This window comes from Notechis scutatus, chromosome Z, assembly GCF_049901735.1.
Source record: "Notechis scutatus isolate UNSWTSFEM ecotype Mainland chromosome Z, rNotScu1.2, whole genome shotgun sequence".
Taxonomy (NCBI): Eukaryota; Metazoa; Chordata; class Lepidosauria; order Squamata; family Elapidae; genus Notechis; species Notechis scutatus.
The window spans coordinates 62,248,814-62,276,442 of NC_142025.1; the positions used below are offsets into that span (position 1 = coordinate 62,248,814).

The 27,629-nt window shown below is 33.9% G+C and overlaps 1 protein-coding gene across 6 annotated transcripts in view; it reads left to right on the forward strand.

Annotated features, from left to right (window-relative positions):
* Positions 1 to 27,629, forward strand: part of GOLGA4 (golgin A4) — a 138,796-nt gene that overhangs the window by 52,100 nt on the left and 59,067 nt on the right. For all 6 annotated transcript variants that reach the window (XM_087945812.1, XM_087945814.1, XM_087945815.1 and 3 more), the window contains 3 exons: positions 7,540 to 11,723; positions 13,005 to 13,126; positions 15,005 to 15,135. In XM_087945812.1, coding sequence (XP_087801938.1) covers positions 7,540 to 11,723; positions 13,005 to 13,126; positions 15,005 to 15,135 — 4,437 coding nt within the window. The remainder of the gene's footprint in view (positions 1 to 7,539; positions 11,724 to 13,004; positions 13,127 to 15,004; positions 15,136 to 27,629) is intronic.

Consider the following 27,629-nt stretch of genomic DNA (forward strand, 5'->3'; position numbering starts at 1 on the left):
AGTTGGTTACAATCTTTTGTGCTATCCTTTTTTTTACCATTGCTCACGTTATATAAATTCTCACCTTATCAATCTAGCTTGTGCTTATGTATTTATCAATCATTAATCATTCATTTGACAAAACTATTTTTCCATCATTTTATGTGAAATATACTAAATTTCATTATAATTTAATCTTATACATTCATCCAATGGTTATATATTTTATATTATATTCTATATCAATCTGTTAATTTTTTTAATTGTAAAACTTCTTAATCTATTTCTTTACCATGTCTTTTTATCTAAACATTGATAAAATAAATCCCATATCATATAACATTATCTTCTTGTTCTCTAATTTCAAATGTCAATTTACTCATTTCAGCACAATCCATAATTTCCTTAATAATTTTCTCCTGCATAGGTATTTTTTCATTTTTCCAATTCTTTGCAAATACAATTCTAGCCACTGCTAAAACATTTACAATCAAATATTTCAATTCTTTATTGTATATTTCTGGTATAATTCCCAATAAAAAATCTCAGGTTTAAAGTCTATGTGTTGTTTTGTCATTTTTTCCAACCATGTGTCCAGTATCTTTTTGCATCCAATATCTTTTTGCATCCAAGCATGTCCACCACATCAGGTGTCTGATGACATTTCCAACATTTATCCAATTTATTCTTGAACATCCTCGCAATTCTCGTCAGGGGAAAGTGCCACCTGTAAAACATCTTATACAAATTTTCTTTATATGCAGTTGACATTGTCATTTTATAATTTTGAGACCACAATTTTTGCCAATTATCTAAATCAATCCCATATCCAAAACTTCCCCCAAGCAATCATTGTTTAACTTGTTCTTCCTCTAATTTAAACTCCAGCAAATGTCCATAAAGTTTTTAAATTACTTTTTCATCAGTACCTGTCAAAATTTTATCTAAATCAGTTAACTTACCATACATACCTTCTGTTTTAAAATCTTTATCAAATCTAGATTGTATTTGCAAATAAGAAAACCAATTCATTTTTACACCTTGTTCTTGCAACGTTTGCATAGATTTAAGTTCACCCTTTTCATTCAATATCTCACCATATCTAACTGTTTTTTCCTTTTTATATATTATTGGATAAGAAAAAGCTTCAATAGTAGATAACTATAGTGGAATTTTTAAATAATATTGCTTTTTTATCTTCTCCCAGTTTAAAAACAATGCTTCTCAAATGTAATGTCTTCTAAAGTATCCCTGCATTTTAGTTCCCTTATACCAGAGGAAGGCATGCCACCCTAACAGCAAGTCATGTCCTTCTAAATTCAAAAGTCTAGTATTCCTTAGTGTTATCCACTCCTTTACCCACATCAAACTCGTTGCTTGGTAGTATAATTCCCAATTGGGCAAAGCAGTTGCATCTTATTCTTGCATCTTGTAGAAATTTAAGTTTTATTCTTGCTTTCTTCCCCTGCCAAATGTATTTTAGCACTATTTTGTTTAAATCTTCAAAAACTTCTTTTCCTAATCTGATTGGAATTGTATGGAATAAGTATAAGATTCTAGGCAATGCATTCATCTTAATTGTAGATATTCTCCCAATCAATGATAATTGTAAATTTTCCCATTTTGCCAAGTCTGTTGCAATCTGTTGTTTGAGTTTAAGACAGTTATCTTCCTTCAATGTACTACATCTTGGTGTAATATATATCCCTAAATACTTAACCTTATTAGATAGACCTGAATTTCTAAAACTTCCTCCAACTCCTTTCCTTTTGCTAACATGTTCTTTGCTAAAATCTTTGTTTTATCTTTATTTATTTTCAAACCTGCTACTTTCCCATACTCTTCTATCATTTCTATCATTTTAGTTGCTGACTCCAATGGATCCTCTAATATAAATACCGGGTCATCTGCAAAATCTTGTAATTTATACTCTTCTTTTTAAATTTTCATTCCTTTTATTTCTTTTTCTTCTCTGATGTTCCTATTCAGCACTTCCAGTGTTAAACAACAGAGGCAACAGTGGACAGCCTTGTCTAGTCCCTTTTCTTATATCTATAAAGTCTGTTAACTCTCCATTTATCATAACCTTTGCAGTTTGTTTATGATATATCATTTCTATGGCTTGAGTAAATTTTTTACCAAAGCCCATTTGGTCCAATTGTAACAGCATAAAATGCCAATTCACATTATTAAAAGCTTTTTGTGCATCTAAAAACATTAGAGCCATTTGTTTTTCAGATGTGCCTCATAGTATTCCAGTGTATCTAAAATTATTCTCATATTATCTTTAATCTGTCTCTTTGGCAGAAATCCATTTTGATCAGGGTGAATAAAATTGTTTAAGTATCTTTTCAGTCTTTCTGCCAGAATTGAAGCGAAAATTTTATAATCTGAATTTAATAGTGATATTGGTCTGTAGTTTTTAATTTGCTGTGGGTCTGTGTCCTCCTTCGGTACAAGTGTGATATATGCTTCTGACCATGTTTTGGGTATTCTCTTCTTTGTCATAACTTAATTCATAACTTCTAATAAGTGAAGATTCAATGTTTCCTGGAATGTCTTATAAAATTCCACTGGCAAACCATCCGGACCTGGTGCTTTCCCAATGTTTTGCTTTTTTAAAGCTTCTGTTAATTCCATCATTGTTATGTTACTTTCTAACATTATTTCAATATCTTTGGGTATCTGAGGCAAATTTACTTCCTGTAAGTATTGTTGAATTCTTTCTTCCTGAACATTCTCTTGATGGTACAGTTTTCCATAATAATCTTGAATATTTTTTTCTTCTCCTCATTTCCATAGCATACATGTCCGTGTTCATTTATCAATTGATTTATCCTTCTCAAGTCTCTTTCCTTTCTCAATTTATATGCTAGCCATCTGTCTGGTTTGTTTGCATCTTCAAAATAGTTCTGCTTAGCATTTTTAATTTTTTGTGCTATTTCTTCTTTTTCCATTAGCCCCATTTTATGTTTAGTTATGTCCATTTTAATTTTAATGTCCTTTTTTGTGGAAATTTCTGTAGTTCTTTTTCCAACTTCTTGTAGTCATCTTCCAATATTTTAAAGATTTTTTTCTGTTTTATATTTCTTCTCTCTCAAATTTCTGTTTAAAGTGTTTTTCCTTTAATATTGTATTATTTAAAGTCCATCTAGATCTCCTGTTTTGTCCTTTCCATACAAGTGTCATTGGATTGTGATCTGCCCAGGTACTTGCTTCTGTTTCAATATCTTGTATGTTAGAAAGCAATTCTATTGACATCCATATCATATCTATTCTAGAACATGATGCATGTCTATTTGAATAAAAGGTATATTGTTTATTTTCCGCATTTCTCTCCATGCATCTTTTAAGTTTATCTCATCTACTATTCGAAAGAAGGATTTTGGCAATGTCTGTCTAGCTTTCTTTGCTGTTTTTTATGTTTTATAGTCCAATTTGTCATTTATTGTTCCATTAAAATCTCCCATCAGACAGATATTAACATAGTCAAGTTCAATTATTTTCTTACGTAACTTCCTGTAAAAATCTTGATTATCATTTGGGGCATAAATTGCTGTTAAAAGTATCTTTAGATTATTGTCCATTATCTCCACCATCAAAATCCTTCCATCATCATCTGTATATATTTGTTCCGCAGGGATTGTACCTCTAATGTATAACACCTCTCTTTTTACACTGTGTCAACGCTGTAAATAATTTCCCTATTTTTTGTTGTTTCAATATATAAGCATGTTGTTTTTTAATGTGTACTTCTTGTTGGCAGATTATATCAAATTTTAATTTCTCTAACTTATGAAACATTTTTCTTCTTTTAGTAGCTAAAAAGTCCATTTATATTAATTGTAATCAGTTTTCTCTCATCCATTTTAGACTTTATAAGAAGGATTTGTTGCTCTAGTAGATCTTGGTTGTCGTTGCTCTCTGGGTACACCACCTATGGCTCCTTCTTCTTTTTCAATTACTGCTATACATTCCTCTTGAAATTAAATTAATGACTCTTCTTTTCTTGTATCTTCCTCCCTTCCTCTGAAATTTCCAGATAGAATAACTCAGCTTTTTCAACTGTATCAATTCTGTGTCTTTGTTCCTGCCAGGTAAACATAAGATCTTCTGGTATCAGCCATCTGTAATTTATTCCTCTCTTAAGTAACTCTTTGGTCAAGGATAAATATTCTCTTCTTATCTCTGTCACTCTTCTCGGTACCTGTTTCAGTACCACTATTTCTTTATCTTTGTACTTTAGTGTTTTTTCTCTTGCCCCCTGCAGTATTTGTGATTTAATTATTTTCTTAGTAAATCTGATATGAACTTCTCTTGGCAGTTTATTTCTCATTGCATATCTTGTATAGACACGAAAAACCTCATCCATTCCATCCATCATCTTCTCTTTAGTTACCTCTAATGCTTCTGCCAGGATTTCTGTCATCATTTCAGCAAGGTTTTCACCCTTTTCTTCTTCTATATTTTGAAATCTAAGATAGAATTCTGATCTATCAATTTCCCATCCCAATGATTGCAGAGATCTGTCCTTGTCTCTTTCCACTTCACTCAGTCGGGTATCCATATCTCCAATCTTATCTCTTTGTACATCTTGTTCTTCAATTTTCTTGATTCTATCCTCATATTGAATCATCATCTGTTGAATATTTCAATTTTCTCATCTCTTTTCCGTTCTTTGCTCAATATTCTCCGTTCTCTTTTCAATATTATCTGTTTTTATTTGTATCTTTTGAATTCCTTGCATAATCATCTGCAGTGTCACTTCTTTCTCCTTCTCTTGTTGTAACAGCACCTGTATTGATCGTTGTCCTCCAGATGGTGAGGAGGTAGAAGTCGGGATTGAAGAAGCTGAGGCTGGTGTCTTTCTGCTCATCTTAGAATGCTTAATAGAAAAATTGAGAAGAAAAAGCAAGAGCAGCCAACTGCCACTCCAATAAAAAAAGCTAAAAATAAAAAAGGGAAGGGAAAAATCTTCAGGCACTTGAATACCTTAATCCAATTGGTTGTAATTATGTAGAAAAAAAGAAAAAGAAAGAAAAAAAATGTAAAACAGAAAAAGGATGAAAAAATAAAAAAAAGGAAAACATTTAAAAAGACAGAGATCTGTATATTCCCCTTGCTAAAAAGGTAGAACAAAGGGAGGAGGGAGGAAAAGAAAAGTAGTCTTATTCCTGCATCGAAGGACAAGTCCAAATATAAAAATCTGAAGCAAAATGGAAAGTTACCAGAAAAGTATTCTTATAATTAGCAGAAGTTAGCTTATATCGCAAATATTATAGAAGTTGCTTAATATGATATTGTGAAAACCAGAAAATTGCTAAATCTAAGTCTAAGAATAATGATCTATGAACTAGATATGTTCCTGTAAACAGCTAAATGGCAAGGGTGGCAAGGGTGGGTATGGAAAATAACAGATGGTGTAAGATAAGTATTTATATGCTGAATTGTGCAAAATGGCTAATTAGACTTACTTCCCCCTTTTGTAGTATGCTGAGACTGGGAGCTGCATAAAAGTAACCCCTCAGGAATAGCCGGGGGTTCAGAATTTGCCATGCTAATGCTCTGAACCTTTTGCGCAAATAAATCTGTATTCTCCTACCCTTCGTGGTCTTGTGTCCTGATTTGGAAACAGGATCTGCTGCAACAAATCCAACTGGGGGGGAGTAAAAAAAAAAGGGAAAGAGAAAATGCAATTCTGTCAGTAAGCAAAGCACTACCACTAAATGTTCAAGGCTCATTACTAAATCAAAAAACAAAATTTCCAGTTCTCTTTTCAAGGTCACTTCAATCTTCTTTCTTCAATTTCAAATCCAGACTCCAGCTATTAGTAGTTACACAGAAGAGCACCTGCATAAACAATCTACATGCTCTTCCCACTATCTTTTCAATGAAAAGCACAGAGTCCTTGAATGTAACACCAAATGTATCAACAAGAAAGAAAAGAAAAAAACATATCCAAGCCTCCAGGTGGCAGCACTACTTATTTCCCTTTCCTTTCCCTTCCCCTCTAATATTAAAACCAGGAATAAAAAAATAAAAAGAATCTAAAATTATTAAAGAGAAGAAACAAGAGGAAAAAAAACTTTTCCAAAGAGTTATTTTGAAAGGAAAAAATTAAAATTAAAAAGGAAAGACCAGTCCAGTTTAAAAATTGAAAAGTTTTTACAAAAATCCAAAGTTTCAATAAGAAAAAAAAACCTTCAGGTTTAATTTGTGCTTAATCTTGCTGCTTGAGTACTTTTATCTTCACTTTTAAATTTAAATTTTAGTCTTTTAGGGTGTTCTCTCCAGAAAAAAAACAAGTAGAAAATTATCTCACCAAACTGACACACTTTCTTTCCAGCTTTCTTCCATTCTGGAGCTGTCCCAGCTTCAGCAGCTTTAATGGCTGCCTCTCCGCTGCGGGAAAAAAGGGCTTCTCCTGGATCTACCAGGGACTTTGCAATGTCCCTGGGATCAACAGGATGTGCCCTTCTCAGTCACCGTCTCTACGGGACAGTTTAGGTCCATTGGGACCGTCCTGCAACGGATATATCAGCAGCGATCTTAGAGCTTAAAGATCACACGCTGTACCGCCGCGACGCCATCTCCACCCTCCTTTATCTTATTCTTCTGTTCCTTTAATCAGCTTGGGAGCATACTATAGGAAGGTTTGTGACTTTTTCCCTTGAATTAACTACCATGTTCCCTCCAAAATAGGACCTACCCAAAAAATAAGCCTTAGACTTATTTTTTAAGTATGCACCTAATATAAGCCCTATCCCAAAAATAAGCCCTAGTGAAGGGTGGGCATGGCCAGTGCAGCAACTGAAGCCCATGCAACGGAGATGAGTTGATTACTTATCCAAGCAGCAGGAGGGATGGGGGAAGCACAAGATCTGGATGCGTGGGCTGCGGGAAAGCCAAGTCAGTGGGCCAAAGTGATGGGTGGCCGCGAGAGGCTCATCTTCATGCAGCAGCATAGGCAGCAGATGGAGGCAGAGGTGCAGGGGAAAGGCAGATAATCCAGATGTGCCATGCGGGCCACAGGAAAGCTGAAACTCGTGGCTGGAGTAGGCAGGCAGCCCCACGAAGCTCACCTTCATGTCTCTTGGCTTGCCTGCAGCTGCATGGCATATTGGGATCACCTGCCTTCCACCCCTCATGTGGATGGTTTCATTTCTCATATAGTACATTTTTTGAAAAAAAAATTCTTCGTCATATTTCTGTGTTTTTCAGTCATTATTGTGATAGAGTTTGAGAATTTTACAATAATCTTCTGCAGAAAATAATTAATACATAATAAACTTATACAAACTGCAATAATTCTAGGTTCTTTTTCTAGGTTTTAAGTCCAGAAATACTTACTAATTTTATATAGATCAAATCTACATAGAAATACAATTTTAAATGATTTTAGTTTTTAATTCCATTCATCAGAATAAGAAGCAACAAAGTTTATATTTAATTTTTTTCATTTAAATTATTAGAATCTTGTTATGCATAGCATTTAAGTAGATAACAGTTTTTTAAAAAAGTTATTTTATTCATTATATTTCCTTCTGATCTTCTTAACAGAGAATTCTTGAGCTGGAACATTCCCTTATGAAGTGTCCACAAAATGATAAAAGCCAATTGGAAGATCTGGTTGCCCAGACAGAATCAGACAAAAATGAGCATTGTAAAGTAATAGCTAATATGACTGAAAAACACAAAAAAGAAATTGAATATGTAAAGCAGCAAGAGCAGCAACACTGGAGAGAAGAGCTTGAAATATTTACCCAACAGCATCAATCAGAAATGGAAAAACTGAGGAAACATTGTGAAGAAGAAATGGCTAAGCTGTTAAAAGAAAAAGAGGCTATATACCATGCTCATATACAAGAAATAAATGACAAAACTTTAGAAAATTTTGATGTCAAAGAAACAAAGCTAGAAGCACTTTCATCTGAATTATCAGATGCTCTGAATACCTGTCAAAATCTTGAACAATATATTTCTAAGTTAAAAGAGGATGCAGATAAAGCAAAAGTTGAGTTTCAGACAAAACTTGATCAGCAAAGGAATAATCATAAGGAACAAGTTGAAGCTATTTTTAAAGAAAAGGAAGTAATTGAGAAATCATTTAAAGAAGAAATAATTCACCTCAAACAACTCTTGGAAGCAAAAGAGAAAAGTGAAGAAGAATCAGAACAGAAAAAAATGAAAGAAACTCTAGGAAAAATTGAGTCACAAGATAAAATAATGTCTGCAGAATTAGATGTTTTATGTCAGTCCAGAGAAAATAATGCAAGTTTGCAAGAGAAATTGGAAGTTATAAAGCATAAAAAGTCAAAACTTGAGGAACTGGTTGTAAAAACTGAAATCCAGCCAAATGAAATAAAAACTGAGTTAGATTTTCAGACATCCCAGGTAAATGATCTAAAATGTGAATTGGAAGAAGAAAAAAGAAAAAATGTACAGAATATCTCATCTCTGACAGAAAAGTATGAATCACAGTTAAGAAACCTTGGTGAAGAGATCAGTCAGTTAAAAAGTCATTGTATTGGCAATGAAAGTAAAATTGGACAAATAAAGCATTTCATGAAGCAGCAAATTGAAAAGTATAGACAGCTGTTATCAACCAAAGAAGAAGAAATTAGTGCTTTAAAAGACGAATATGAACTCAAGTTAAAGCAGCAAGAAACACAAGCAGAGGAAACCATAGAAAAAGTAAAAAAAATGCAGGAAGAATTTAAGCAAAAACTTTCAGAAAAAGAAGCAAAACTAAAAAAAGAGATTGAGATCAACCAGTTAGAATTTTGTCAGAAAGATAAACAGTTCACTTCAAAAATGCTGACAATGGCTCATGCCAGTTCACTTGGAATAAATGATACTGTTTCAAAACTGGAGATGAATCAGAAGAAACAACTAAAAAGCATGGCTGAAGCCCACAAGCAAGAAGTGGATGAAGTTTTACATCTTTGGGAAAAGAAACTAAATCAACAGACTGAAGTACTTTGGGAAAAGCATGAAACAAAATTGCAAGAAAAAGAGCTGGAAATAAGAGATCTGAAAGAAAGACTGGCCACTTTTGATGCTGAAAGAGAAGGGAATAATGCAGAGATTACATGGTTAAAGGACAAAAATACAAAGAAAGACAAAAGCATACATGAACTTCAAGAACAACTGCAACAGACATTAGCACAAGTGAATCTTTTTAAACAAAAAGAAACTGATTTAAAAAAGCAACTTGAAAAATTAAAGGACGATCTTAATTTTTCTTTGAAGGAGAAAATAACAGTACAGGAACAGCTTAATGAGATAAAGAAAACAGAAGAAAAAAAGAAATATGATCTTTTGGAACTGGCAGATAAATTGAAAATGTCTGATGTGGAACTCCATGCCTTGAAGATGTCTCATCTTAAAGAACAGGAGAATTATAAGACAAAGTTAGAAGGGGAAAGAAATGAGTTTCAGCAAAAACAAGCTGAATTTGAAAATTTCAAGAGAGATACAATTAGAAAACTGGCTGATTACCAGCAAAAAGCAGAAACTTTATTGAAAATAAAAGTTGATGAACTGATTAAACAATGCAGTGAAAATGTTTCTTCAATAATAGTTAAAATTGCTCACTGTCAGCAACAGACAATAAAAATTAAAGAAGGCATATTTATTAAAATCAATCAAATTCCAGATCTAGAAGTTCAACTTAAACAGTTAACAGAGAGTCATGTAACTTTAAACAGTAGTTTACAGGAGTCAAAAAAGCACTTAGAGGAAAAGGAACACTTAATGATGTCTATGAAAGCAGACATGGAAAAACTTCTAAATGAAAAAGAACTATTGCAAAAAGAAAGTTATCTCCAGCAGCAAACAGCAACAGAGAAGGAATCTTGTATCACAGACCTGAAGAAAGAGTTATCTGAGCATAGTAATATTGTAACGTCTATGAGGGAAGAGATAAATGAGAAAAAAGCAGAAATCACAGATCTCAACAAGCTCATTAGTGAACTGAACCTCAGACTTGAAAAGAGCATATCAGAAAAAGAAACTGCCACAACGATGTTAAAAAAACAACACAAAGAAAACCAACTGCAGTTACTGAATGAGATGGAAGTACTATCTTCCAAAGTTGAATCATTGAGTGAAGATAAAGTTACTGCCCTGAAACAGGTAGACCATTGGATGAATAAAATATCAGATTGGAAGAAGAAAGCTCAATTGAGATTTACACAAAATTATAATACTATTAAGGAATTACAAAGTAAGATTGAACTGATTAATAACCAAGTTAGTGAAATAGAAGAAGAACTAAATAGAATGAAGGATGAGCATGATAAGCAAACCAAGCAGTTAGAACATTTAAAAAGCTTAATGGAACAAAAGCAGTTCAGAAAAGAAAAACAGGAATCTGATTTGGTTGCTGAGATAAAAATCCATTCAGCGAGAATTGCTGAATTAGAAGAGCATATTGCTCGGAAAACAATGGAAAATGATTATTTAATGGAAGAATGTAAAAAGTACCGTGAACAAGACAGTGAGCAAAAAGAAATGGCACAACAATTCCAACAGGCTCAGGAAGCAATAGTCAACAAGAATGACAAGCTGAAGGAGATGGAACAAAAAGTCCTAACTTTTGAGAAGAAAATGCAGGTTATGGAAATTGACCTGGAAGAAAAATCAAAAGAATTTGAAGAAATAAAATTGGCTCTATTGAAAACTAAAGAAGAAGAATTAAAGGCTTTAGAAGAAAGGCTTATTTCAGAAACAACTTCTAAAATAGCAGATCTGAAAAAAAAGGCTGAAAACAAAATTGCTTCTATTAAAAGGCAGTTGATGATTCAGATGGAAGAAAAAGAGCAGCAAGATAAGCTACAAAAAAAATTGCAAGAAAAAGAAAAGAAAATTATGTCTTTAGAAGAAAAGATTCAATCAGTACACTCAGATTTAGAAAAAGAGTTGATACAAAAAGTAAAAACAATAAAAGTTTCTGCAGAGCAAGATAAAGTCCATGCTTTAGAGAATATGAAACAGATGTATGATTTAAAAATTGATATTTTAAGAAAAGATTTATTGGAGAAGGAGAGATTACTTGAGAAGTATAATGAGGAAGCAAATATGTATAATATTTCAAAAATGGAAACTCAGAATCAGCAAGAACTTAAAAGAGCTCAAGAAGATAAAAATAAAATTGAAAATCTTCAACGAGAACTTGAGGAACAAATCAAGAAACATGCTTCATTACTTGAACAACATACCAAGTATGAGAGTGAATTAAGAAAGATCAAAGTAGAATTGAAGAACAAAGAAGAAAATCAACAAAATATGGAATTTGCACTTAAAGACTTAGAAAAAAAGCTTCAAGAAAAGGAGGAAGAAGGACAACCTTTACAACAACAGATACATCAATTTGGTGAAGATTTTATGAAAGAGAGACAACAATACAGGATTGATGTGGATAATAGGATTACAGAATATGATGAGAAATTAAATAGACTGCAAGAGCAGGTAGATGAAAGAAGTGGCCTTATAAAAATTCTGGAAGGAAATATAGAAGAAAAGACAAAATCAGTCTTTGAACTTCAGAAGATGGTTGATGAGATGCAGATACAACAGAAAGATTTGCAAACTACACTGAAATATACAGAGCAAGAGAAACAGGAACAGCACAGAAATTTGATTAAGCTTCAGAAAGATTTGCGAACCTTGCGGAAAGAACATCAGCAAGAGCTGGAAATTATGAAGAAAGAATCTAGAGAAGAAATGGAACAAAAAATAAAGTAAGTTGCCATTAAGTAACTGTTAACTCTTTACTGAAATGTATATAGAATAAAACTGAATGAAATCAAGTATATGATTAGCATTATTTTCAAAAAATGGATATATATATTATCTAGCAGGTAAATCCTGCTTTTTAAATCTGTTGAACACTTTTATAGAAAATAAATCTCAGGTTGGATGAACATCTCTCAAAGTAAAATGTCCAGTTATGAAAAAATGTGTTGTTTGCATGTGCAGTGTACTCTTTCCTTTGTGAATTAAGCGATCACATCTAAAAATATATATGTTATCATACTTTCCCATTTTATGAAATAAAAGATGTCTATTTGCTTTAAAACATGTCAAAAATTTGAACTTCACAAAGTTCAGATAAAAACCAGAAGTTATTTAAAAACTTATATTTCTGATTGCATATTATATAAAGGAGCACATAAGTAAGTAAAAGATGAATTCAACCTTCAGCTTATGAGCTAAGATATAATAATAGGAATGTAACCATCAGATATAAGCTTAAATTTATACAAAACAATTGAATACATGTATAGTCTATTTCCAGCAATTAATCATTTGAGATGTATGTTTAAGACACTATATTTAAAATTGCTTGATATCAATTTATAGTCACACCTAAATATATTTACTTATATTATATTCTATTTACATTGTTCCTTAATTGTCACCTTTTTTGAACTACATACACATGAATATAATATATTTTTACATTATACAAGTACTTTCCTACATTTTCACTATGGTAAAAATCTAAAGGATGTCATTTTTATAAGTATTGTATGGAAAAATGGAGGGGTGTGGTGGCTCAGTGGCTAAAACGCTGAGCTTGTCGAATAGAAAGGTCGGCAGTTTGGCGGTTTGAATCCCTAGTACCGCGTAACGGGGTGAGCTTCTGTTACTTGTCCCAGCTTCTGCCAACCTAGCAGTTCAAAAGCATGTAAAAATGCAAGTAGAAAAATAGGGACCACTTTGGTGGGAAGGTAACAGCATTCCATGCGCCTTTGGCATTTAGTCATTTAGTCATGTTAGCCACAAGACCATGGAGATGTCTTTGGACAGCGCTGGCTCTTCAGCTTTGTAATGGAGATGAGTACCGCCCCCTAGAGCTGGAAACAGCTAGCACGTACGCCTTTATGGAAAAATAATAAAATTTAATTATTTTAACAGGTTTGTTACCCAATTTAATCTGTAAGAAATATTTTAGAGTTTTTTAGCATAATGCTTGAGCTAAAAATATCTTAATTTCTTATATTCTTATATCTTAAAAGATATGAACAGGAAGACATTGAATTGAAGCACAATTCTACATTAAAGCAGCTAATGAGGGAGTTCAATACCCAACTGGCACAAAAGGATCAGGAATTAGAAATGGCTGTAAAAGAAACTATCAGTAAGTTACAGTGATGTACTTCGTACACCTCAAATGCTACAAATATCAAATATATATTTTTTTTTCAGAGAATTTTGGGTAGTATTTTTGACATGATGGTCTGCAGGTATTATGGACTGCAAATGGCATCACACACCACCAATTTATTCCTCATTTGACAACTGAGGAAGAAAAAGGAAAAAAAGAAATAGAATTCAAAGAATTTAAGCACCTAAAAGACTAGGAGAAATACAGAAGATGAGATGAGGACATGTGTTTGGTGCAGAGAAGGAAATTGGTGAGACTTTTATTGAAACTGGGAGAAGCAGAAAAGAAAAATGTGTATGTGGGTGTGTAAATCGCTAATGCAGAGAAGTTCCATGTATAAGGCCATGTGAGGGCAAGGCTTGAACAGTATCCTCAGGAGTAGCTTACCTTTTTCTGAATCAAAGTTCAAAATGGTTGCAGCTATCAGGAAACTAGAGAATGAAGAAGGAATGGAGAAGTAGTTGAAAAATGCCTAGTTCAAATGGCATTGCTTTAATATGAGAAGACTTGTCAACACATGTTCTGGAGAATGATACATGAGAAACTCCAACAAGGAAGAGAGGAGTTGATGGCTGTGAACTCCGAAGTCAGTCACATAAGAAAAAGGCACCAAAAAAGCCAGTGACTGCAGAGGGAAGAAGAGTGAGAAAGATTTATTAAATAATAAAATCTAGAAGCAAAGTAATAATACAATCAAGAAGTAAAGATCAGCAAGCTTGCTAAGGTAGGAAGAGCAATAAAGGAAAAGAACAATAAAGTTAAAAAAAACAATGTTCAGGCAGAAAAAGATATTAATGAAATGAAGAAAAGAGTTTTAATGTTAAAGTGAAATCTTAATACAAATTAAAGTAATAACAGAATAGAGATTAATGAACCCTTAGTAATAGAGAAAATAACATTTGTCTTTTGTTCACTCTAAAGTAACAAAAATAACATTTCTTGCAGTTATTCATTCCCTGGCCATCTCTTATTGCCTACAGTTCATTTCCTGGAGCAGAAGTGATTTTTTATAAACAATAGGAAAATAGCATAAAGTATAAAAATCTTGTTCAGGAAGGCCTATTATATAGTCATTTGGATAAATGTAAGGAAGAATAGGAACAAAAGTATTTATTTCCATCAACTTCCTTTATTAATTTATTTAGGATTCAGGAGAATCCTGAATTGTATCACCAATTGTAATATTTTACCTCATTTTGTTTTTACTTTTAATGTATTTCTATTTGCAGTTCTTATGATTGTAATAAAAAACCTTATGATTTAAAAATAACCTTGAATTTTCTGAGGATTTATCACTATTTCTGCTTAGGAATATTTTTATTTGGTTTGAAGATGTCTGGAATTTAGGAATTTAGGAAATAAAAATCTAAGAGATCAGATAAATTGTAAGATTATACAGATTAGTTTGTTAAGGTGTTGCACTTCAATAATCTTTGACTTGAGATGCAAAGAGCTCCAAGTTCTTGGTGCTGATACTGTGCCTTAGTTGTTGGATATGCTGGAAGAAGTTCATTTATTTTTCAAAGAAAACAGAAACAAACTAGTGCTATTTGTTAAACCCCTTTGAATGTGAAGTTTTATTAAGGAAAGCAGCCATTAACTCGTTGCTAATAGTTGCTAAATAGCTATAAAATAATGTTTTAAGATATTGCAATACCTTGCACACAGATTAATCACAGGCTTGTTTGCAAAGAATACCTGTTAACTTGTTTTCTTTTAAATTTTCTTTTTTAAATTTCTTCAGGTATAGTAATTGCTATTTACTTTTTAGCTATTGCTGATAAAGATTTAAAATAGAAACCTAATTGTATTAACCTAATCATAGTAACATTGTTGCATATTTTTAAACAGGTAAAGCCCAAGAAGTGGAATCCGAATTGATAGAATGTCACCATACAGAAACGGTTCAACTACACAAAAAGATTTCAGAAAAGGATGATGATCTGCAAAGGACAGTGAAAAAGTATGAAGAAATACTTGAGGTATATATTTGTATTGAATAATGTCTGTGCTCTTAAAATCTAAATATAATGGACAGCTGTTATACAATTGAGATTTGTATACAACTATAGATTAGTACACACAATTGTGATATTTATTTATTTTAGAAAACTTATATTGCTGCCTATTCACACATGGCGACTCAAGGCAACTTACACGAATATAAAAACATATTTTTTTAAAACTAGTAGAAGAAAATAATAAATTAATAAAATAATAAAATAATAGCCCCCCCTTCACCCCGGTGACAACACCGCAAAGCAGTGGGCAAGGGCTGAATCTCTCCCTCCTATCAAGACTGACTGAGCAGCTGCAGAGGAAGGAAGTGAACCAGAATAGTACAGTCTCCCACTCCCATCCCCTGAAGCTACTCCAGAAGAATACCATGGTAACAAAAGCCACCAAGATGTCAAGTAGAGCAAGGATGGATGCACTACCCCCATCCTGCTCATACCAGAGATCATCAAAAAGTGCGACCAATACTATTTCTGTCCCATATCCAGGCCTGAATCCTGACTGGTTAGGGGTCTAGATAATCTGTTTCATCCGGAAACCTCTGGAGCTGCTTCCCAAAAAGAGGAGATTGGAGATAGGTTGGAAATTATCCAACAGGGTGGAATCCAGGGATGGCTTCTTAAAAAGAAGGCCTCCTTAAAGTGCTGGAGCACTGCTCCCTCCTATAGTGAAGCATTGATCACCACCCACCTGTCACCTCCTGGGAACTTTCAACAAGCCAGGAGGGACATGAACTATAATTAGTATGATAATTCAGTAAAAGTACTTCAATTCCTGCATAGAATTTAAATCATCAGAACCAGCCAATAAGAGTAAAATGCAAAGTATATTTTATGAATACATATCACTGCAGTTGCATTGCTTTCTTTTTCTATTGCTTAATTCTTTTTCTCTCTGTTTTATATGCAAAAAACATATTTAGAAAGCATATTCTTTCCAAACACCATTCCAGAATTGGGATAACTCTCCTCTTAGCATTGATCTTATTTCATTCCATCTGACAAGGGCACCAGGTCAAAGTCCTCTGAAGATGATCTTTTTGTAAATTTTTTATTAAAACTTTTAAACTAGAAGATAAAAGCTAACACAAACTAACACAAAATGAGGATGATAAAAAAATAATGTAGCAAAAGCAAAAGGTACTAAACAGGAAAAAAAAACCTAAAGGAAAACTAGAAAAAGGGGGGGGAAGTATAAAATGATTTCCAATATTTTTTTAAAATATATTTTTATTATTTTTTAGTTATACATCCATATTGCGTATGAACAGAGTTGGTTCTGGGTATCATTCATATTAATCAAAACCATATTAACAGTATTAGTAATCTCTATTACATTTATCCAATTTAAGTCATTCAATTTTTCAACTATATATAAGCAAAAAATGCCTAACTCATTTTCTTTATCTTCATCTATATCTTTCTCATTCAATCTAAACATTTCTCTTTTATATATAAGCAAATTTAACTAATTTTAATTCCAAATTGGTTCAATTCATGCTAACACTGTTAGTAGTCTCTCAGATTTATCAAATTTATGTAATCCTCCTTACATTATTTTTATCCATTTTTTCATAGTGGTTCACAATAACAGTATGAAGAAGTTTGATTAAGTATCATTCATATTATTCCAATTCATGCTAACATTAATAATTTCTCTCACACTAATTAGATTTATATCATCTAATATACATAAGCAAAAAAAAAATCCATCTTTGCCCTCATCTGGGTCTTCCTTATTCAATCTAAACATTTCTCTATTATATCTAAATGAATTTAACTAAATTCCTTTCATATTAATCCAGTTCACGCTAACATTGTTAATCTGAAACATACATAAAATAAGCTAACATCAGATTTCTAATCTTTCTATTTATTCATTCTATAAACAATTTATGTTCTAATATTTCCCCTATCTAATTTTATTTCTGCCTCTCTAACTTGTAATCAGGCTACTTTAATGTTTATAGGGCAATTTCCTATCCATCCTCTCTTCTCTTTAAGGCTTCAATTCTTATCCATTGTTTAATTCACCTCCCACACTCCTCATCTTTATCTTCATCTATCTCTTTTTTGTTCATTCTGAACATTTCTCCCAATACAATCTTAATGCTGCTAGTTTTCTCAATTATCTGCCCATATCCCAATCTCCTTGTCTATGATATGTAGGATTACATATGAAGGATTATATCTGTAAAAATATAAAGCCATAAGTAACACCATATTTACCCTACAGATGACCTAAGAGACTTTACTGGAATATTAAGTAAAATGTATATAATTCTTTGTATTAATGAAAACAAGATTGTTTTGTACATTGTAGCAGGTCATATATTTGGCAGGTCACACTGTTCAGTGTTGTGCTATGTTATGCTAAAATTAATAAATGTTGGTATTAGTAGAAGCTTCCGAGAATGGAGGTTATACCAAACAGGATTGGGGCTAGGCCAGAAGGATGGAGTTTACTGGAAATGAGATGATTGAGACAGTAGTGGTTACTGGAAAATGACCTAGTAATTAGCAAACAGGATAAGGAGATGATAATAGGATCAGGCTTCTGAAAGTGTGTAAAAATCTCCAGCATGCTTGTGAAAAATATCTCTATCTCCTTATCAAAAAGAGAAGGGGTCCAGGCCTTTGCAAGCACTTCTTAAATAAACAAACTCTTTATTGTTCCTGGTCTTCTGTCAACTTGATTTATATCACATTGTCAAGGGCATCTTCCTGTCTCTGCAATTGTTGGTTTATCTGTTTTGTTTTCTTCAGATTTTCTTGCTTTATCAGCTGATTTGTCAATCCTAATTTTTGCTCCAATCCTTTATTTGTTTGTTGATATGGCCAATCCATCAGTTCTTTCCACTCCTTTTGCTTACCGTTTGTCTGGTCTTCCCCTTCTTCGTTTTGTTGCTTTATTTTCTGATTTGTTGATCCATATTTTTTCCCTGTTCATGTTTTATTCGCTGACCTTCATTTCCATTTCCTCCAATTGTTCTGTTGTTTCCACCAGTTCATTTGATCTTTATTCTCCATTCTTTGCAAAATACCCTCCACTTTCCAATCCATTGAATTCAAAATATCTTGAAATATCAAGGCCATCTCCTTAAGAAATCCTTTTATTACCACAACTGTTCCTTCAACTCCAGTCATAAAAGTGATAAGAATGGAATAAACAATCATGCCTCAATCAAATCCAAAGGCCAAAAAGTCCAATATCTTAAAGGTATAGTTATAGTTTAATAAATGAAACTCTTTCAGCTTCCCATGCTGCATTCTTTCCAGCAGACATTTATTTCACTCAGCCTCTATTTCTTTCAAAACAAAATTAGTTATCCGAATGGACCAATTCCAGCATTTACTCAATACATAATGATCCAAAATATTTTCCAAGTACTTTTAAATATGCTCTGTAGTTTTAATCTTTTATTCTAGTCTCCCAATATTAAATTTACAGGAGTCTAGGAGTCACTTTTTCTTTGATCTGTAGATGGCGCTCTCAACTTACTTTTCAGCATAAGTGTCTTTAAAATTATTTTCCACCACTTGCAAAGTTATTAGAGTCTCTTCTAGGATTTCCCCCCCTTTCAGGGTAACTTTTAAAATAAGAACAATTATCTCACTCAGCAACACAATCTGTTCACTGCTCTCTTCGCTCCTGCACTACCTTGGGTATTCTGGCTGGTCCCAGCTTCATGCCAGCCATGTTAACCGCCACTATTCCTTGTCTTTGGATGAGGGGAATTTGCAAAGTCAGGGGTGAGAGATGTGACTCTCTTCAACCTGCAAGGCCACTACCACTATAGGGTGGCTATGGCTCTTCTTGGAGCCTTCCGATAGGAAAAGCTCAGAGCAGGGCTGCAGAGCTCGCAGTCCTCGACTCCAATGGCACCATTTCCAATATTCTTCACAGCAGTACAAATATATTTTGACCTCTCTCTCTCTCTCTCATTATATCATATTACTTTTCTTTCTTTTTTTGAATTTTTTTATTTTTATAACAGAAAACAACAAATAAAACCATTTTTCAGTTGTACAGTGTGTCAGTTTGGTATATGTATCATGTGCACAATATCTATAATCCTTTCCTCTTAACTTTGCATTTGTATTATATTTTCATCAACATTTCATATCATATTATCTCATTGTCATACAATCATTAAAATTTTAATTTTATTTCCAGGCTATCTTTAAAAGTAAATCTCAATTCTTACGAAATTATATTCATAATATAACTTATTCAAAAATAATCAATTATAATATATCATTACTATTACAATATATTTCAATTTCTTACTCTTCTATCTAGCCATTGGTAAAATAAATCCCAAATCTTATAATACTCCTTTTCTTCTTGCTCTCTAATTGCTCCATTAATTTTCTTAATCACCTCTCCATTGGAATTTTCTCATTTTTCCACCTTTGAGCAAATACAATTCTAGCTCCAGTTAAAACATTAATAATCAGATATGTTATTTCTTTACTATAACCTTCAGATAGGATCCCCAATAAAAAGATCTCTGGTTTTAAATCTATATGCAGTTTTATCATTTTTCCCAGCCATGTGTGTATTTTAGTCCAATATTTTTTAGCTTCTGCACATGTCCACCACATATGGTAATATGATCCAGGTATCTGATGACATTTCAAACATTTCGCCCGATTTGTCCTTGAACATCTTTGCTATTCTTGCCAGGGGGTAAATGCCACCTGTAAAACATACAAATTCTCTTTATAAGCTGTTGACATTGTTAATTTATAGTTTCTAGCCCATAATTTCTGCCATTTATCCAAATCTATCCCATATCCAAATTTTTCCCCCAAGCAATCATCGTTTCTTTAATTTGTTTTTCTTCTAATTTCACTCCTAATAAATAACCATAAATTTTTTTAATCATCCTCTCTTCAGTACCAGTTAAAATTTTATCTAATTCAGTCAATTCTTTTTAAAACCCATCTATCTTACTATCTTTTTCATATCTAGAATGTATTTGCATATATGAATACCAATTCATCTTTATCCCTTGTTCATCTAGTTCTTGCTTTATTTTGAGTTCACCCTTTTTATTTAAAATTTCAGTGTACCTAACAATACTTTCAATTTTAAAAACATTTGGATACGCAAATGCCTGTATTGTTGATAACCAGACTGGTATTTTCAAATAGTGTTGTTTTCTTATTTTCTCCCATGTTGATAATAAAACATATTGAATATAATGTTTCCGAAAACATCCATTCGCTTTACTTTCCTTATACCATAAAAATGCATGCCACCCCAAATCATGGCCTTCCAATGTTAACAGTCTAGTATTTTCAAAACAATCCATTCTTTCATCCACATCAGTATTACTGCCTGATAATATAACTCCCAATTGGGTAGTCCAAAACCTCATGTAATAGTTTAGTTTAATTCTTGTCTTCTTCTCACTTTCATCAACCTATGGTTGAATTATTCATCTCTATACACGCAATAAACTCATTTGATCATAAATTGAAATAATCTTCCAGGAAAGTTTTCAAACTGTATATTCAATAATTGTAAAATGAAAAGTTCTGAATATTGATTATCTGTATCAAAATATGTATTCATACTTTTACTTTAGCTATTTACATGTTCACCAAACATAATAAAATGTCCCTTTATGCTGTTCACGTTTCCAACATACATTTCAAATGCCTTAATACATTGTATTTTTTTAATAAACTTTATTCAGTTTTCAAATTTTAAAAATATAAAATAAAATTACCGTATTTGCCGGCATATAAGACGACTGGGCGTATAAGACGAGCCCCCAACATTTCCACTCAAAATATAGAGTTTGTTATATACTCGCCGTATAAGACGACCCCCCACTTGGAGGCATGTTTTTCAGGGCAAAAAAGTCATACGCCTGAAAATACGGTAAGTTGTAACACTTGGGGTATTCTGGATATAATTCTTGATTGACACCCCCGTCCCTTTCCCCCAAACTTACAAAGCCACCAAAATGCTTTAGAGAGGCAGCTTCGCCTTTCTCAGGCTGGCACTCAATTCCTCTCCCTTTCTTTGCGATCTGCTTTTTCAGGGAAAATAAATAAATAAAAATAAAACTGGACGAAAAACAGTCGAGTTGTTTCTTAATATCTTTCCACCTCCCCAACCAATTTGTCTCCAAGGGTGCACCACACTGATTGCGACATTAATTATTTCAGAGAGAGAGGGTGGGGGTGGGGAGAAATCTTGCTTCCTACTGTGGCTTTTTCCTGCGCATCGTTTTTTCCCTTGGCTTTGTGGTTGTTACTTCTTACAGGGAGGGATAATGAAATACCCACGCTGGGAGAAAGCGGAAAGGATGTCTATTTTCCTGCTCACTAACTTTCCAGAAAGCGCCGAGTTCCTACCCGAGACTTGCCAAAAGTCCAGTTCATTCATTTGCTACCTTTCTCCAATGAGATCCAGATCTGTTTCCACAACGCGCTTAGGATCTTATCTTATTATCTTATTATTATCTTATTAGCCTTGCTCGGTCCGTCCAAGAGAGAAGAAGGCAGACGGTTTTGCGCTCAGGGAGAAAGGAAAAGAGCCTCTCGCTCACGCTGCACACTGCCCCCCTCCACCCCAGCAACGCTTAGGAAAAGAGTTACACAAGCATCCTTTCCAGAAGTGAATGGGGGGAGGATTCGGAGCAAAGGCTGAAACCGGGAAGAGAAAAATTCCCAAAGAAAATCGCACGAGCAGCATCCCATTCCTGGGAGAAAAACAAAAAAACAAAAACACGAACTCTTCCCAAGCACAAAAGCAAGGATGGCGCTTTTCAGCTTTGAGCTGCGTCGCTGCTCTCCCCCACCCTCCACTCGTCCCCACGTGCAGCGAAGTTTCTGCTACTGGGTGGGGGGTGGTGGAGGGGGATGGAAGGAGGTGAGGGATGGGGGCAAAGCCTGGAGCCTGCCTGTCCGCTCGCACGAGCGGAGTGGGTGGGTGGGTGGGTGGGGGAGGAGGAGGAAGAGAGACTCCGGCTGGGCTTGAAGGGGCTTCGCAAGTTGCGGAGCTCCGCCCTGTCGCTCTTGCACCGAGTGACAACAACATATTTGCCGGCGTATAAGACGACCTTTGTTATATACTCGCCGTATAAGACGAACCCCCCCACTTGGAGGCATGTTTTTCAGGGCAAAAAAGTCGTCTTATACGCCGGCAAATACGGTATATACATCATTATGTCAGCATCAAGACATCGTTTACATTTCTTTATCATGTTTCTATATATACTTTCTTATTACATTACCATTGCATATTTCTTTCTTTATTCTCATTTACAAATCAATATATTTTCATCATATATTTCCCTTCTCTCCACAATAGATATATACATAATCTCCTATTCTTTGCCTAATTACCATTTTAGTTTATTTTTATTCTTAAACCATTTCTACTAGGCATCCCAGACTATATAATACATCGAATCCTCTTTATCTCTTAGTTTCAAAGTCAGCCTGTCCATTTCTGCACAGTCTAATATTTTTTTTATAACAACACCCTCTGATGGTACATTTTCCTGCTTCCAAAATTGTGCATAAGAGATCCTAGAAGCTGTTAAAATATGTAACACAATATATCTGTCTTTTTTGTTGTATTACTCTGTTGTTATGCCTAATAAAAATAATACTGGTTGGGGTTCAATTTTCTGTTTTATTATTTCTTCTAACCACAATCGAATTGTATTCCAATATTTCTTGACTTTTGGGCAGGTCCACCATAGAAAGTGCCCCCTTCTTTCTTACACTTCCAACAATTTGGATTTTGATTAAACATTTTTGCTAGCCTAACAGGGGGTAGGTGCCACCTATAAAATATTTTGTACAGATTTTCCCTGTACACTGTAGACATAGTTAATTTGTAATTTAGTCCTCACGTTTCTTCCCAATGTTCCAAATCTATATTATGTCCAACATACTTCACCCATACTACCATAATTTCTTTAACCACCTCCTCTTCCATCTTAAAGTCTAAAAGGAAATTATATATTTTCCTTTTTCCCCCTTTTTTTTAATTTTTAGACAAACATACGCAGACAAAAATAAAAACATAAAGCCATCTTCTAATTACATACATATAGTGTGTCAGTTGGTTACAATTTTTTGTGCATCTTCTCCGTAGTCTTCACTTACATTTTTTTGTATATATTCTCATATTATCAAACAGATATTTCTAAATACGTTTATTATCAATATTAATCATTTGACTATACTGTTATTCATTCATGTTATGCGAGATATTCCATATTTTTAAATTGATTTATCTTATAACAATTCATATTATCCTCCTAAATTCATCCCATAATTATAATATAATAATACATCTTTATATATTCTATATAGTTCTATTCTCCTTGTATTGTAAAATTCTACATATTTCATTACCATATTTTATTTTCTAACCATTGATAAAATAAATCTCAAATCTTATAAAATTGTTTATCTTCTTGTTCTCTAATTTCAAATGTCAATTTACTCATTTCAGCACATTCCATTATTTTCTTAATAACTTCCCTCCTGCGTTGGTATTTTCTCATTTTTCCAATTTTTAGCAAATACAATCCTAGCCGCTGTTAATACATTTACAATCAAATATTTCAATTCCTTACTATATATTTCAGATAAAATTCCCAATAAAAATATCTCTGGTTTCAAATCTATATGTTTCTTTGTCATTTTTTCCAACCATGTGTGGATTTTAGTCCAATATCTTTTAGTTTCTGCACATGTCCACCAGATATAGTAATATGAACCGGGTATCTGATGACATTTCCAACATTTTTCAGATTTATTCTTGAACATTCTTGCTATTCTGGTTGGGGCTAAATGCCAAGGAAATTATATATTTTCGATGTCATCTTTTTCTGGGTTCCTTGTAGGATTCCATCTAGTTGATGCTTTTCCATATAAAATCCATATTGTTCTTTATCTTTTTTGTATCTTGCCTGTATTTGCATGTATGCGCACCAGTCTATGTCTATATTTTGCTGTTGTAATTCTTGTGTTGTTTTCAGCCTCCTTGTTCATCTAATAAGTCTTTATAATTCTTCATTTTCACCAGATCCATTGCATTTGGGTAAATTTGTGCTTCCATAGTTGACAGCCAGTGGTATATTGACAAAATGGTTTTTTTAAATTTTGTTCCATATTTGAATTAGTGAATTTCTGATCAAGTGTCTCTGAAAATATGAATGTTGCTTGCTTTTCCCATCCCATAAAAAGCTATGCCACCCTCTTTGCAAATTGTGGCCTTCTATTAACAATATTCTTTTGTTTTCCAAATTAATCCAGTCATTAATTCATACCATAGCTGCTGCCTGGTAGTACATTTCCCTGTCTGGGAGTCCAAAGCCACCCCTTTCTCTCTTGTCCTATAATAATTTCATTTTTGTCCTAGCTTTTTTTCCCACCCAAACAAATTTAATTATTATTTTATCCAATTCTCCCCCCAAAAAATTTATCGAATTTTACCGGTATGGTTTGAAAGAGATATAGTATTTTTGGTAGTATGGATTCTTGATTGCCGCAATTTTCCCTATTAAAGATAGCTGTAGTTTCCCCCATATTTCCAATTCTTTTTTAATTTGTATCATTAATTTATTATAATTGTCTTCTTTAATTGATGAGCACCTTGGTGTTAGCCAAATACCAAGATATTTTACTTTTTTAATGATTTTCCTTCTAATTCTTTTTTTTTGTTTACCTTTAAGTTTTTAGTCTGTATCTTTGTTTTATTTTTATTTATTTTGAGTCCTGCAACATTGCCAAATTCTTCTATTTCTTTTATCAATATCATTCCAGTGTCCTCTGGAACTTTCAGAAAAAATACTATGTGGTCGGCAAAAGCTTGTGCTTTATATTGCTCTTTTCTAATTGAAGCCCCTTTAATTCCTTTATTTTTCCTAATATTCTCCAATAAATTTTCTAGTGTGAGGATAAAGAGTAAGGGTGACAATGGACATCCCTGCCTTACTCCTTTGTTAATCTTAAATGTTTCTGTTCTATATCCATTTAATATTACACTAGCCAACTGGATAGAGTAAGTTGTCAAAATCATCTTAATAAATTTATCACCAAAATCCATATTTTTAATTGCTGTATCATAAACTGCCAATTAACATTATCGAATGCTTTTTGTGCATCTAGAAAGACCAGTGCTATTTGCTTTCCAGGGTGTGCCTCATAATATTCTAATATATTCATTACCATTCTGGTGTTATTTTTAATTTGTCCATTTGGCAGGAATCCATTTTGATCACTATGCATAATTTGGTTCAATATGCCTTTCAGTCTTTCTGCCATTATAGTCATAAAATCTTATAATCAACATTTAATAACGATATGGGCCTATAATTTTGAATTAATTGGTGATCTGAATCTTCTTTTGGAATTAATGTTATATATGTCTCTTGCAACGATTTAGGTAGGTTCGCTGTTGTCAGTGCCTCATTATAAAGTTCTAATAGTTGAATTTCTAATTTGTCTTGAAGTGTCTTATACAGCTTCCCCGGGAGACCATCTGGTCCTGGCATCTTATTATTTTTCTGCTTCTGGATTGCTTCTTGCATTATTTCCATTTTTGCGTTATTTCTCTATTCATCACTTCCTTGCTTTCTTCCAGGATTGTAGCTAGCCCTTTCTTTTTTAAGTACTGTTGAATGTTTTTCTCTGGTACATCCTCCTGCTTCTATAATTCCTCAAAAAAGGTTTTAGTAATGTGTTTTTTTCTTTTCCATTTGGTATTGTAGAGTACCATCGGCATCTTTTAACTGTTAGAATGATCTTTTTTCCTTTTCTTTCTTTAGTCTACAGGCTAGCCACCTTCCCGGTTTATTCACAAGTTTGAAATAATTTTGTTTCATCTTTCTCTTGTATCCATTCATCCTGCATCAGCATAGTTTGTGCTTAATCATTTTGTGCTTAATCATTATTCTTTCTTCATTTGCTGCTTTATGTGGAGTTTTTTGTAGTATTTTTTCTAATTCCATAAGTGTATCTTGTAATTTGGTTTGTTTTTCTTCCTTTTCTTTACGTCTACATGCAGTGTATGAAATTACTAGACCCCTAATATATGTCTTAGGTTCTGGACTGATGTTTGTTGTTTTTGGTTTTTGGTTTTCTTTTAAAAAGTGCTCCAATTCCTTCTCCATCATCTTAATACATTCCCTTTCTTTTAAAACAGGGGTGTCCAACCTTTCACCTTCCCTGGGCCACATTAGAAGATGAAAATTTGGTTTGGGCCGCACATAATTAAATTAAATAATTAATTAAATTAAATAATTAAATTAAATTAAATTAAATTAAATAATTAAATTAAATTAAATTAAATTAAATAATTAAATTAATTAAATTAAATTAATAAAATAATAAATAAAATAAAATAAAATAATTTATTATTTATTATTAATTATTTATTAAAAATTATTTATTTTTTATTTTATAATTTTCCCGCCAAATTTTATGGGGGGAAGAAAGCTCGCCCGCCTCATGCCTACCTCTCCTCCTGCAAATTATTTATTTTTATTAATTTTCCGGCCAAATTTTGCGGGGTGGGGGGAGGGGGGAAAGCTCGCCCGCCTCACGCCTACCTCTCCTTCTGCAAATGCAGCGGCAGCAGTGGTGGCGGGGCAGAAGTAGCAGCGGCGGTGGCGGCGGCGGGGGCAGAAGCAGCAGCGGCGGCAGCGGCGACGGGGCAGAAGCAGCAGCGGTGGCGGCAGCGGCGCAACAGCAGGAGGTGGCGGGTGGGACTTTTGGGCTGTGGCTGCCCGCCTTTTCTGTTGCTCGCCTCGCCCGCGCCTACCTCTCCTCCTGCAAATGCAGCGGCGGCGGTGGCGGGGGCAGAAGCAGCAGCGGTGGCAGCAGGGGCAGAAGCAGCGGCGGGGGGCAGAAGCGGCGGCGGTGTGGGGGCAGAAGCAGCAGCGGTGGTGGCGGCGGCGGCAGCAACAGCAGGAGGTGGCGGGGTGGGACTTTTGGGCTGTGGCTGCCCGCCTTTTCTGTTGCTCGCCTCGCCCCGCCTCGCGCCTACCTCTCTTCCTGCAAATGCAGCAGCAGTGGCGGCGGCGGCAACAGCAGGAGGTGGCGGGGTGGGACTTTTGGGCTGCAGCTGCCCGCCTTTTTGTTCCTCGCCCGCCTCGCGCCTGCCTCTCCTCCTCCTCCTCGCTGGATCTTTCATGAAGGTTGGGGTGAGCGTTGGCAACGCATTCAGGCGACCTGGGCCGCATGTGGGCGCGGGTTGGACAAGCCTGTTTTAAAATCTCCTGATTTAACATCCATCTTCTCTTTTTCAGTCCTTTCCATCTTATTTTGATAGGATTGTGGTCTGCCCATATATTCATTTCGATTTCTACTTCTTTTATATTATGCTCAATCTCCACATTTGTCCATATCGTATCCAATCATGACCATGATTTATGTGGTGTCGAATAGTAAGTATATTGTTTTTTGTCTGGATTCCT